The 13,556-nt window shown below is 45.1% G+C and overlaps 1 protein-coding gene across 6 annotated transcripts in view; it reads left to right on the forward strand.

Annotated features, from left to right (window-relative positions):
- raraa (retinoic acid receptor, alpha a) overlaps nt 1–13,556 on the forward strand; it is a gene marked incomplete at its 3' end in the record, with an annotated part of 146,366 nt that overhangs the window by 129,816 nt on the left and 2,994 nt on the right. For all 6 annotated transcript variants that reach the window (XM_032502164.1, XM_032502163.1, XM_032502165.1 and 3 more), the window contains 2 exon segments: nt 1,608–1,756; nt 8,769–8,910. In XM_032502164.1, the coding sequence (XP_032358055.1) occupies nt 1,608–1,756; nt 8,769–8,910 (291 nt within the window).

Raw genomic sequence — 13,556 nt, forward strand, 5'->3', positions numbered from 1 at the left:
TATTTATCAAAAATCTCATTGTGTAAATGTTTTGTGAAAGCACCAATAGTCAACACCACAATATCGTTGCGGTATCGATATTGAAATATTTGGTCAAAAATCTTGTGATATTTGGTTCTCAGGATCCAATGCGAGCGTGTTTGTCACGTGGAGTGCGTTCCCAGCTGTACTACGGGCCTGCTGAACCAGCCCAATCTGTTTAAATATAGAGGGCTTATTTACACACTGAGCTGCAGGCGGCTCCTGAGCTGCTTCTCATCCTCCCCAATCCCTCTTCTGTTGAGCTGATGATGCTGGGTGGAGCAACAGGGCTGAAAAACTGCATACGTGTGTAAAGTACGAGACTTGTATGGATATGGACAGAATTTCATACTGTAGTCAAAGTTCTTGAAGTGTGTCTTATTTTCTTAAATTAAAAATAAGCAGACAGTATAACGTTTGGATATCAAAACTCAGGCATCATATTGGCATCAGTATAAAAAAAAATGGTTACAAGTAAAACACACATGCTGGCTTAAAAAGGCTTGATTTAAAAACAGGATTACACACTTATAGTCGGCCATAGGCCACAGGGTGTAGGTCTCCGCTGTGATTGTGTGTTTTTATGTTTGATTAAAGAGCCGTGTTTTGCAACACACAGGATGTTGAGGTCAAAGTCCAATACATATTACATGAAGGCAACAGCGGGTTACTTCCCTACAATCCTGGACTGCTTTTGTTTACTATGTACGAGCGCATCGAATATGGGAGCCCGCAAAGCGCTTTCATGTGGTTTGGTTTGTCATATTAGTGCTTATTGGATGAAGACGGAGCATATTCAGCCTCTTCCTGTTCCCTGGTCTGATATTCAATAAGATAGAATTAGTTGTGTGTTTGGTTGGGAGCAGTAAACAAGTTTTGCTTGGTCAGAAGCAGTGAGAAGTATGCTTATCCTCGTCTTATCCTTTGTTGCTCTTGATTGGCGCAGTGTATGTTTTATCCTTTACGTTCAAGCATTTTTACTTTAAAAAAAAGACAATGCCGTGCATTAGGAGGAGAAAAGCTGCTGTCTTTGAGCCCTGCTAGCAAAGCAGCCTCTTGCTGTAACACACAAAACATACAGTACACACAAGACATAATTTCAGCAGTTAATAATACTACTCTGCAGAGGCTGGTTTCATTGGTGTGTGTGTGTGTGTGTGTGTGCGTGTGCGTGTGCGTGTGCGTGTGCGTGTGCGTGTGCGTGTGCGTGTGCGTGTGCGTGTGCGTGTGTGTGTGTGTGTAAGAAAGTGTTTGTTCTTTAAAGTTATTTGGAAAATTTTCCGTGTGGCAGATCTGAAAATGTCTGATCAAGAAGTTGTCCTTGCATGTTCTGTTATTTTTCCATTTCTGTTTTCCATCTGGTGATTTGTATTAGATGTTGTGAAGCTGTGTGTGTGTGAGTGTGTCCGGGAGTGTGTGTGTGTGTGTGTGTGTGCGTACATGAGTGTGTGTGTGTGTGTGTGTGTGTGCGCGTACATGAGATTTAGTGTTTATCCCACTGATATCGATTATAATGCTGCATGTCTGTCAGTGCTCCATCTGATAGTGTTCACTAACCCTCCCCTGTTGCTCTTTCCTCTCCACAGCGATAGAGACTCAGAGTACCAGCTCAGAGGAGATAGTGCCCAGCCCGCCATCACCTCCCCCGCCACCCCGCGTCTACAAGCCCTGCTTTGTGTGCCAGGACAAGTCCTCAGGGTACCACTATGGTGTCAGCGCCTGTGAGGGCTGCAAGGTGAGACTCCTTGCCTTCCTCTGAATCTGCCAAGCAAGCAAGACGTTTCGTCAATCTTGTAACCTTTGTGTGATTTGTAGCGGGGGGAACAATACGCTCACATAGTCTTCACTGGCTAAGCTGAGGAGATGAAAAAGATTAAGCACGTCAGTTTGAGTATTTCACATCCTTTTGGGTTTTTTCATTGTTTAATGCTGGAATGTAAAGTTGGAAATGAGTCAAAATTGACTACTTTTTCATGGGGAATCCATATTGGTTGCTTTATTGAGTTGCCCAAACATCAATCTAACCTGGACAATGTGCAATTGCCTCTTTCAACACTTAAAAAACCTATATCTGTGCACCTTGTAAAACAAGATAATGTATATGATGGGCCTGCATCTAATCATGAGCAGTATGTGAAACTTTGTCACGCAGCTTTACTCTATGTGTCCATATCGGCCATCTGTTATCAATAGCGCGGTGTTATACAGGTGCTGAAGAGGCCTTATAACCCCCATCTGCTCTGTTATCAGTTGATAGTTGTTGCTGCATGCATACATGCTCTCCTGCTAGTGTGAGCACACAGACCTCTTTATCTCGCTGCTCCCAGGGCGCAGAGCCAGGGTTGTGTAAGCTCAGAGGAGGATAGAGATGAGGTGGAGGTGTCAGCCCCCCTCTCTCTCCCCCATTTCCTGTCTCTCCTCAGCTGTTCCAAATAAAGGACAACCCCTAAAAAAATATCTTCTTGAGATAAGGTGGAGGGATCTGTGGAATCTAATGTAATCTCACTTCCGGGTGCAAACCTTCAAAATCCACAATGTTAGAATTTCACAAACTCGTTTTCTTTTTCTTGGCGGTCATGCATTGAAAGATGGGGGGGGTTCTGGTGGAGGAATATTTAGGATAGCACTCGCTCTAGACTAGACAGGAGACAGGATGGAACTTAGTGAGTGATTTGTCCTCCCTACAGCACAGCAATACAATAGACTTAATTATGACATGCAAGGTATGTGTGTGGTCTGAAAAATAAGTAGAAATGGAAAATATACACATCAGTTTAGCCACTACTACCAATAATTAAACTGGGCTTTTCCAATAAAACACTTACAGCAATAACAATAAAGCAGGCTACGATCAATAGGCATGCTAACACTCATATCAGTATCAAGACAACTGACATCAAAGACCTGCTGACCCTGTAGCTTGGCCACGTTAAATAAGGCAGTGCCAGTAGCACTGCGTTCTTTCAAGAGTGCAATAACTGGTAACTGGTACACAATATGATAACAATAAACAGAAACATGATTACAGAATGTGCAGCGTAGCAGTTGCATTAACACGTGACGGTATTTATCATAAACAGAATTAATGTCACAGCTGGCCTAAATTACACATGCCAGTCGTGCCTGGAAACTCCCTGAGAGTTTATCAATTAACGTAACTCGGAGGACTGTCCATAGTCGGAAACAAGTCCATCTTCAGTCTCAATATTATGACAAGAGCATACAGCTTCTTGACATTCACACATGCAGGAAAGATGACAAAACATGGCAGGTAATCAAAGGAAAAGTCCCTGATGTGCACGCACGCATCACCAACTAAGAAGTCCGCATCACTAATGTCAAACTTAAAATCTCAAACTCCAAATGACATGTTTTCTTGAATTTACAAAATAGGATTTTCCGACGTGGGCGAGTTCTAACCCAAACATGAGTATGTAAATCCTCTTGGCAAGATTAATTTTCTTGTAACAACAGCCCTGTGTATAGCAAGTGGAGGTTGGGAGTGGTTCTATGAAGGCAACCAGGCAGGGTGGGGCGGTCGGTGACAGGTGCCTACTAGACCCTTTGACTTATCGACCGTGGAGCCAATACTGTGGTCTGTATGTGTTGCCATATGTGCAGGGCTAGAAGTGCTGTGAGAGGGAGGGGAGGGGGGGGGTAGAGCAGAGTGAAAAAACACATTGAAGAAGGCAGGAGGCAGCAGCAGTTAAAAAAAAAACTGTTAGAAAGGGAAGGAATTCAGAAGGAATGTAGAAATGCAGACAAAACGACACAAATATGGGAGAAAGTACAGGGAGTAAGATAGTGGGGCTGCGAGAGCAGACTGGGCTCTGGGAACAGCTAATAAGAGAGAAGTGGGGACGGTTGAGGGGGCAGCAGATTAGACGAACGGGGAAAAAGCGGCCACGGCTGAACTCATTGACACCAAAAGAACGACGCACCAGAGCACAGAGTGGGGGGTGAGGTGGAAAATTAGTAAAGAATGCACACAAGGACGGGGGGCATAGAGAAGCACAGATTCATACATACAAACACGTAACCCTTAAAACCAAACCCTCCGAGTGCTCCATGAAGCTCAACCTGCTCCCCAAACCCCACTTATAAAAAGTTAACTAAGTAAGAAGAGGCTGACCTCTGTGCTATTCTCTATGGGAAACCACACTGGCTGCTAGCTGTGTTTGAAATATCTGCAAATTTGATTTCCCCAAATTTAAAGTCAGACCATTTTTGATAATTGTCCTTTTTAGTTTTGACAGGTTTTGTATGTAGACATGCATAGACAGAAGTTAAGTTATTTACTTACCTTAACCATATTAAGTCTATTCTTGACTGTATAGGCTTGACAAATCCGGTCTGTGTGTCTGTGTGTGTGTGTCTGTGTGTGTGTGTGTGTGTGTGTGTGTGTGTGTGTGTGTGTGTGTGTGTGGTGTGCACGGTGTGTACTGAGAGAGGGCTTAGCATGAGTGTGTGTGAGAATCAGGGAAGAGGTGTATAGTTGTCCAAATCAAACTAAATGCCACATAGTCGTGTTTTATTAGATTTGTGTTCTAAACAGTTGGACGGGGGAGGAAATATGACCGTGCATTTTTCTCCAGCTGCTAACATGTATTAAAAAGCATCTACTTTGATCTCAGAAGGTCCTTTCAAGTCCCAAAGTGCTTTTAAATGTGTCACCTTAACAGCGCTCCCATTGTCTAATAGCATCAAATTAAATAGGGTATAAAGTGAAATACTAAGGCTAAATCCAGCCCCCGGTGAGATGTTTGTGTGTGTGTGTGTGTGTGTGTGTGTGTGTGTGTGTGTGTGTGTGTGTGTGTGTGTGTGTGTGTGTGTGTGTGTGTGTGTGTGTGTGTGTGGTGTGTGTGGTGTGTGTGTGGGTGTTGTGTTGTGCGCGCGGCGCGACCAATACAGAAGTATGAAATCTGTTCTGTGGTTAGTGTCGGTGTTAAACCTCATGTCGCCTCAAGCAGAGGCAGTGGTTGTGTTGCTATTGCAAACGGGTCTCTTCACATCTTTACATGTAGTTTGCCAGTGAGGTCAATCAACGACAAAGGAGGCATTTAAAAGGAATTAAACACACAACAGTCTGACTCTTGCTAATGGCAGGGAAAACTCTGTAACATTCTGATAAACACAGAAGGAGGGCCAACAATAGACGAGCTGGGAACGTGAGTAATTAGTTTCTCCTTAGTGATCACAGTGTTGTTCTTTCTGACAGCTCAGAAACAGTATTATAATTGACACTGTAATTAGCTTTTTAAGGGCCATTGTGCACTGATAACACACTGTAGCTGTTGTTTTAATTCATTGTTTTAATTATTGTGCTGTGCCTATTGTTTTTTAGAACGATGACAACTTCATTCAGAAGTTTTACCACCAGTTGCTGACACGCTCCCTGCTCCCTGGAACGTTAAAGCAAAGATTTAGGATTAATTTCACCATGTCACTGCCACCAAAGAACGCCACAATTTGTCATATCATAATCATTAGGAATGTTGGCTAAAACTATGACTATCCCCAGTTCAGCAGCTAGCGTCAGCCGCTAGTCCCCTGTCAATGAGGCGGCTGTCCCACTCAACAGCCGCAGTGCTTATTTGAAAAATTCAGGACGCCTTCTCCGTATCTCTGACTTCAGAGGAGATGACTTGCTATCTCATGCTCAATAATTCAACACTACAGGCATGTGAATGTATACGGTTGTCTCATCTGAGACTGGGGTAAATCGAGGGTTAGCAGCGCTAGCTTTGCTGCAGCATGCCAAACTACAAAGGCATTTCCTGGGGGCTGCAGCGAACAGAGGAAACGGGGGGGGTGTGGGGGGGGGTGTTGAGCTCTGCTACTTGGAGACAGCTCATTCATTTGTTGTTTAAGTTCTACCGCCTGCATATACTCACCGGCATTGCACTTCTTTCCCCCTCCAGATATTAACACTTAAACATTAAATATGCATGTCCACCCCCTCATGTTTATACTTTTGTCTTGAAGGCACGGCAGCGCCGCGCAGCAGGCGCTCCCCTCCTACTGGTACCCGCTGCAATGGCAGGGAAGTGGAACCATATTTCTAGAATCACCAACCGCCGCTTTTAGCAAGAACGTTACCTATTTGCTGTGTTTTTCAGCCCTCTTACCAAGCATCCGTCTTTACTAATGTGTGGGCTGTAGAAATAGCTGCTCTATAATAAAGGCAGGGGCGCACACACACACACACACACACACACACATACGCACATGCACAGTGGGAGGCTGGGAACGCACTCTTAATCTGGGCACAGTGGGAAAGTCATGTAAGAGAGGATTCCTGTGCTTCCATGTGAACTCACCAACCCCCGCCCACTCCCCACCCCTCGCTTCCCTCTTAATAAAGCATTTCATCACACAAATGCAAAGTAGAAGGCACTGACACACTCATAAATGAATGAGGCTCATAACGCACGCCAGGTAGACAGCTGTGAATTCAAGAGCACACGACACATGCAATCATGTATGTGCTGTTACCGTTCAGTCCTCTTCATCCCTCCCTCTCCCGCTTCTTGTGGCTCTCATCTCCTCTGAACGCTGCAGGGTGGATGACAGGCCCGCTGAGGGCTCTTGTCGCCGGCTGGATTAAGCGGTGATACAAAAAGAGGCTTAAGGGCCACAGGAAGCGATGACTCCTAAAAGAAGGAGAGGGGCGGGAGGGCGGGACCAACTAGCCCACGAGCCGGCAGCAGCAACCAATCGGGAGGTGCAGCGAAACGGGCACCTAGGCCTGGTGGTGCGTTGGGGGAGTAGGTTAATCCCCTGTTACACTGTGGTCAGGGTCAGGGCACCGGCGGATCAATGGAGACATGATACACGCATAAACACACAAAGACCCCAGTCTTATCTTTTAGCATCAGCAGCTAGAATTAACGGCAAAATACTAACACTGTTCTCTCTACTCTTTGCCCCCCTCGTTTTGTTGGGAAACCGCCGGTCTCCTCAGAGGAGTTTGTAGGAATCTTCTGGAGTTATCAAACCTTGTATTTCTAGGCTGATAATGATGCGTGAAAAGCGGGACTGTGATGGGAATTTTTAACACGTCACTAAAAATGTATTTTATGCGGCAACTGGTTGCGAAGCAGATATGAGGCCTTGATGAAATCCGCACAAAGGCTAGATTATGTGACCCTCCGTGGATTGAAATGCTTCCTCTACCAGACTGTAATAAAAACTATCACCCACACTGGTGCCTTGCTCAAACAGACACGTGACAAACTGCACTGCAATTCCTCCTCTTGGTTCATTAAAAGCCTGAATCACTTCCACTCTGTGGTGGTGGATGGGAGATGTGAGAAGAGGCTGGTGATCCGGGAGGGACAAATTGCGGGCTTATGTCCACCGGCCATCTGTCGGCTAGCAAAGCTAATCCCTTGGCATGGGACGGGGCTCCCCCCCTCCCTCCCTCCCTCCCTCCCTCCCTCCCTAGCTAGCCCCGCCCACTTTCCTTCCCACCAAAACATAACCCATGTCCAACTGCGTCACATCAGTGCTGACACTGACCTGTATTACACTTGTCCCATGCACTGCTTGGAGAGTACTCAAAGTTCTCAGGGTACTCGATTTGCATTAACCTATATATTTATCTTATTTTTTTTTATCTTTTTTACACACAAGGGATGTTGGAGCACTAAGACCACAGAGGTTAAAGGTCCCATAGCACAAAAATCTCACTTTATGAGGTTTTTTAACATTAATATGCGTTCCCCCAATGACTAGAAATGGCGATAGGTGTAAACCGAGCCCTGGGTGTCCTGCTCTGCCTTTTGGGGGGACCACTAAGGTCTATATAAAAGCATCCAAAGAGCACCATGTCATGGGACCTTTAACACTGATTTTCTGGGGTTGCGTGGCATTAAGAAAAATCAGAGTTGCAATGCATGGCTTTTTTGCAATCTTATCTATCAGGAAGAGATACTTTGCTCTGTTTCTATATCTTGCTTTTGTGCAATAAAAACATAGTTAACCTCCCCAGAAATCTCTCATTCCAGCTCAGTGACCAAAGATCAGCTCATTATAATTTGTCCTCTACGTCATGGACTACATTTTAAAATGTTTTTTTTCTTTGATCTAGTTGGGTTACAAAGGGAAATGCAGGAAAAGAAGGATTTCATTTCAGCCTATGTTATCTCTCTGTACGTTCTCTCTAATAATACGCGCTTGGCCTGGATCTAGAATTGCTTTTTTCTGGCTGTGTAAACTGGGCCATGGGTAGATGGCACCCAGTAACCATGTGCCATTTGCCCCAAAAACCTTCGGACCTGAAACATCTCCAAAATAAAATAAATTGAGTTGTGGTGGCCCTCATTGAGCAGGTGGGCGTTGTCATGAGATGTTGACAGTTGACTATTAGTCTCTGGCCAGATTATGTCACGGAATAAGCCTTTTAAAGACTTAACTGTTGTAACTATTTGGTTTATTGCCTTTTTAACTGGAGCTGCATATGGTCATTCTGCATGGCCTTTTTTTTCTTTCTTTCTTTTAACTTAGCAAGTAGCTTAGTTGTTAGGAACTGGATGAAAATCATAATCATAAACATGATCAACATATGAGGCGAGAGTTTGCAAATGTTGATATATAAGCATACGCAGGGCAAACATGCAATAACAAACTCTATTTGCCAAGTAATTTAACAATTTGCATCCCTATTTGTCAAGATAGTTCCTCACACTTCCTGTGCCAGCCACCCCGTCCTCATCTCCTCATCTCTCTGTCTTTCTGTCACACAGGGCTTCTTTCGGCGAAGCATCCAGAAGAACATGGTGTACACGTGTCACCGGGAGAAGAACTGCATCATCAACAAAGTCACCCGTAACCGCTGCCAGTACTGCCGGCTGCAGAAGTGCCTGGAAGTCGGGATGTCCAAGGAATGTGAGTATAAAAACTGTGCTGTCCAGACCTCCCTCCTCCTCTCACAGGGCTCTTAAGGCCAAGCACAGATCTCATCATAGTTGTTTAATCCCAGAAGGGTTAGCATGATTGTTACCGCTGCAGGACGTCCTAAGCTAAAGCAGCATTTGATGACATTTGATGTGTTCCACTTGCAGAAACACTCCAAATGGATGCACACAGATATCAGCTTTTGACGGGGATTCAAGTCTGAATGTTGCACTTAATTCATTATTCATTTACGACTGTCAATTTTCTGCATTTTTCTGAGAAAATTCTAATGACTTGTGGTGACACCAAAAACAAAGTCAAAGGGGAATCAAAGCTGTTGCTAATAATTCCTCACACATTGAGGCTTTAAGTTGATTTTTGTTTTGTTTACGGTTTGAAGAGAATATCCACTGTAAAAGCGAGACAAAGGGCAGCCGTGATGCACACTGGCAGTAACAGTCGGGGTGTCGCCAGGCTTGGCAGGCCTCTGTGATGAATATGTTCTCACCTGCCGAGAGTGAAAGAGCAGGCGTCTGCTCCCATCATTGCACCCCGGGGGCTGTGTGAACACACACACACACACACACACACATACACCCAGGCAGTCAGACTTGATAAAGTAATTGGAAGAGGTGTGACCGCAGAGAACTCCGAGGACAGCAGGGTTTTTACCTCAGCTCGATCCCACGACACACTCTGTTATACACACAGACACATACTTGCTATCATTTTACACATTACCATAATGGTGTGTACGGGACACATTTGTACTCGTGAATACTGATAAACGCTTAGTAATAGAACATGGAAGCATATTCAGACAGGAAGTGTAGCACCTCTCCTCCTCTCACAGGCCTGTTTACACTCATATGCAGACAACCTCCATTGCTCTCTCCCTCTCTGCCTGTCTTCCTACCGCTATTTACCTCATCTTTCTGGTACAGCGTGTGCAGGGAGGGCACTCCCCATGCCACAGCACCGTGGCTTACAGTAAAAGAAGTTATTCTCTGAGCTCCTGAGCTCCTTACCTTTGAATGGGGCCATTAATCATGGTTAGAAGGATCACAGCAGCCAGCTCTTTTACACACACACACACACACACACACACGCGCACACGCACACACCCACAAATACACAAAACAGGGGACATAATTTCAGTTGGAGAGCCATCTAGTGGTGAATAAGTATTACTGAACTGAAGTCTGAAGTCAAAACAGCTCAATTGGTTTTCTCAATGGAATAGAGGCTTGATATTCTTTTCTTATCAGATCGGTTTCAAGCCACCTTTGTCCATCTGCTTTTTGTTTAACAGTAAAACCCTTTTTAGATTGTGGTTATTTTGTGCAGAGTGTGCCGAATGCTCATCTTGTGTCCTCAGCAGTGACTTTGGCGAGTGAAACTGGACTGGGTTGGTGAGGAAGGAGAGGCTGGCCATCTGGGGCCAGCAGGGAGTCTCACTGCCTCTCTTTCACACACAAACACACACACACACACACACACACACACACACACACACACACTAGAACGATAACACACACACACCCAAAGAAATGCATGCTTGTGCATAATTTCATGCACATACTCAAATTATGCACATGCAAAGTGACAAACAAACTGAAATGAAAAAACATGCTTTCAAAAAAATGCACTCCGACAGCTCCACTTAAACACCATACACTCTCTGTGTCACACACACACACACACACAGAAGGTGGACCTCCTACTAGTGCCGGGGGACGTCTGGGTGACCTTGTGTCTGTCGGCAGACAGCTCCAGACGACCGTGCCAGGCCTGCTGCCAGGTGGCAATGCCAAGCAAGACGGCGTCAGGAGGAGGGAGGAGGGAGGAGGGAGGAGGGAGGGGGGTGTTAGGAGCGGTTACAAGGGATACGCCTGTAAGCCTGGTGCCACATTTTCATCAACCTGGCAGTGTGTGGTTAAAGAAGACCAAGACTTGTGGTCAAAATGAAGGTTAACATACAAGAAATCACAAAAGAAAATGAAGTTCACAATCATATTTAGATGGCTAAAACAATGTTTTCTACACATGTTGCCCACAGTACAGTGTTTCCCAAGATGGGGTCACACATTTATGCAGCATTACACCACCATTTCCCTTTTTTTTTGCCTTTTAAAAAAAAATACAACTCTTCAGGCCTCTACGGATATATATCCGTGGATATATTTTTATATTTTGACACAATCTGAGACAGTAAAACTTTGGATTTGCAGAGATTGCAAGTTGACTTTGGGTCAAGCGTTATAAGCCTTAAAGGCTGACACATTTTAAATCTTTCTTTGTGCATCAGGGATGATCACATTGCTCAGTTGCACAATCCTTGTACAATTTTTGTTTATGTTGGTGCGTTGTGCATGTTACTTCCCTCCTTTTATCATTATCACCCCCTGTCCCCCCCCCCCACACACACACACACACACACGCACACATGTTCCTCGAGGAAGGTGTTATTCAGCGATAGCAAAAAGTAAAATAAGATGAAGCAAAGAATGATGGAGAAGAGCGCAAGGGGAGGATAACATCAGCCAGAAAGACAGGATAGCAGAGAAAGATGAAGGCTGCGAGAGGAAGGAGTATTGAACGCAGTGTGAGTGAGAATGAAAATCTAGATTTTAGAGAGCAGAAGGGAGGGAGGGAGGAGGAGGGATGAGAGAGGCTGGAGGACAGGGAGAGGGAGAAAGTTTCATCACTGTCGACGGTGGCTCTGCGCTGCGAGCAGCAGGAGCAGCGGGAACATTGACATTTTTATCTTTCCATTGAATTTAATCTGTGTGATGGACGAGCTGCCAGCGCTTTAATTTTCCTCACACGAATTATCCCTGTCTGCCCACCTCTCTCTGTCTTGTATACAGACAGACACAAACACACACACACACACACACACACCAAGACACTAACAGAAATTGTCCATTAACTGCACACTGCGGCTGAAATCCATGATGAGAGCAAATGATTGAGTGATGGCTGTGTGTGTGTGTGTGTGTGTGTGTGTGTCTGTCTGTCTGTCTGTCTGTCTGTGTGTGTGTGTGTGTGTGTGTGTGTGTGTGTGTGTGTGTGTGTGTGTGTGTGTGTGCTGTCACAGTATTCTATGCACGTTACACACCGGCTTTTGTAAATCATTTTTATGCAATGAACACGTAACAGCAAACAATCCAGGATGCAACTTCCTCCATTAGCATTCATATTCTCATAATGCATTTTGAAAGATGCGTCGCTGGAAGTTAGCACGCACACAAACATCACATGAACACTTGTGTTCACACCCACACACACACACAATAAAAAAGCAAGACAGTATTTCTTTCATTTTCGCTCCCCCGCTACAGTACTCCCACCCCAAGTTATTGCATGTGGCAATTCGCCATGACTGATCGTCAGTCGTGCCTAATAGTTCTTTAATGACTTCATTAAATTGTGTTGTGCGGCTTATGATTGTGCTGCCAATTTGTCAGCGCGGGTAATGTCTGGACGCTAGGGATGCCCCACTTTTATTTGTGAATTAATTGGACATCGACTGCATTGCAGCCCTCCTCGCATGGCAAACAGGGCACAGATCCCCAATCAGCGGCATAAGCGGGGCTGGCCCAGATATATTCAGCAGCTTACTCCAGTTTTAGGCCACTGGCCTCAAAAGCTGAGGGTTGCTTAAGAGGGGTTTCCTTCACTAACCAAGACATAATTAGCTCATTAGGTAAATGGGAGTGTGATCCATTTTTGTTGCTTTGTTTTTGTTGACATAGTTCATACAATGATCCCATCATAACATTCTGTGTAAATCGGGATTTGTGTCAGACTTTACTTCTGCATATCCACATGTATTGTGGTGGGACTACACTAGTCAACAACATGAGTACCAATGAAACGCTGTCAAATACAGCGTTACCATGCCCTATCTGCACAGCAGGGTCTTCTTCATTTCTTGTTGTGGCTAGCAGTGCTAAGCACTAACATAGTACAGCATCAGACTTCCAGCCCCCTCCTTCCTCCTTCCCTTCATGTTCTCCCAGGCAGGGAGGCCTGTCTGTGGGCTGATGGATGAGCGGCAGCGCCGAGGAGCGCATCCCTCCCTGGCTCTGGGCCATGCCCCTCTGTCACAGACACTGATCTCCCATCAGCCTGAGCGCTCTCACCCTCAATGGTCAAGGTTAGGATTAAGACAAGAAAAAGCTGATCTTAGGTCAGCGACTAGAGGGAATTCAGGTACCTTGAGGGGAGGTGGAGATCCAAGAACTGATAGAGATGAGTTTAGGAGAGTGGGGTGATTTAATGCACAAGAAATACAATTTTGTAAAGGGGAGATAGTGTGCGTTGGTGAGAATGAAATGAGAGGAGGAAAGAGATCGTGTTTTGTATAACCGAGAGAGAGAGAGAGAGAGAGAACGCTGGAAGGTTTTTATCCGGTATGGGCTCAGCAGCCGAGCCCTTTTAAAACCATTAGAGGCAGGATATTTGTCATATTATGTTATTAGATTAGCCGGGACCCCTAATGAAAGCTGTGGCAATTTGTCAGCCTTATGGATAGCTCCATCCCCCACCACTATTTATCAACTTGCACCCCGTCTCACCCATCCCACCCCCACGCTCAACACACACACACACACACACACACACACACACAC

The sequence above is a fragment of the Etheostoma spectabile genome, chromosome 21 (genome assembly GCF_008692095.1).
Source record: "Etheostoma spectabile isolate EspeVRDwgs_2016 chromosome 21, UIUC_Espe_1.0, whole genome shotgun sequence".
Taxonomy (NCBI): domain Eukaryota; kingdom Metazoa; phylum Chordata; class Actinopteri; order Perciformes; family Percidae; genus Etheostoma; species Etheostoma spectabile.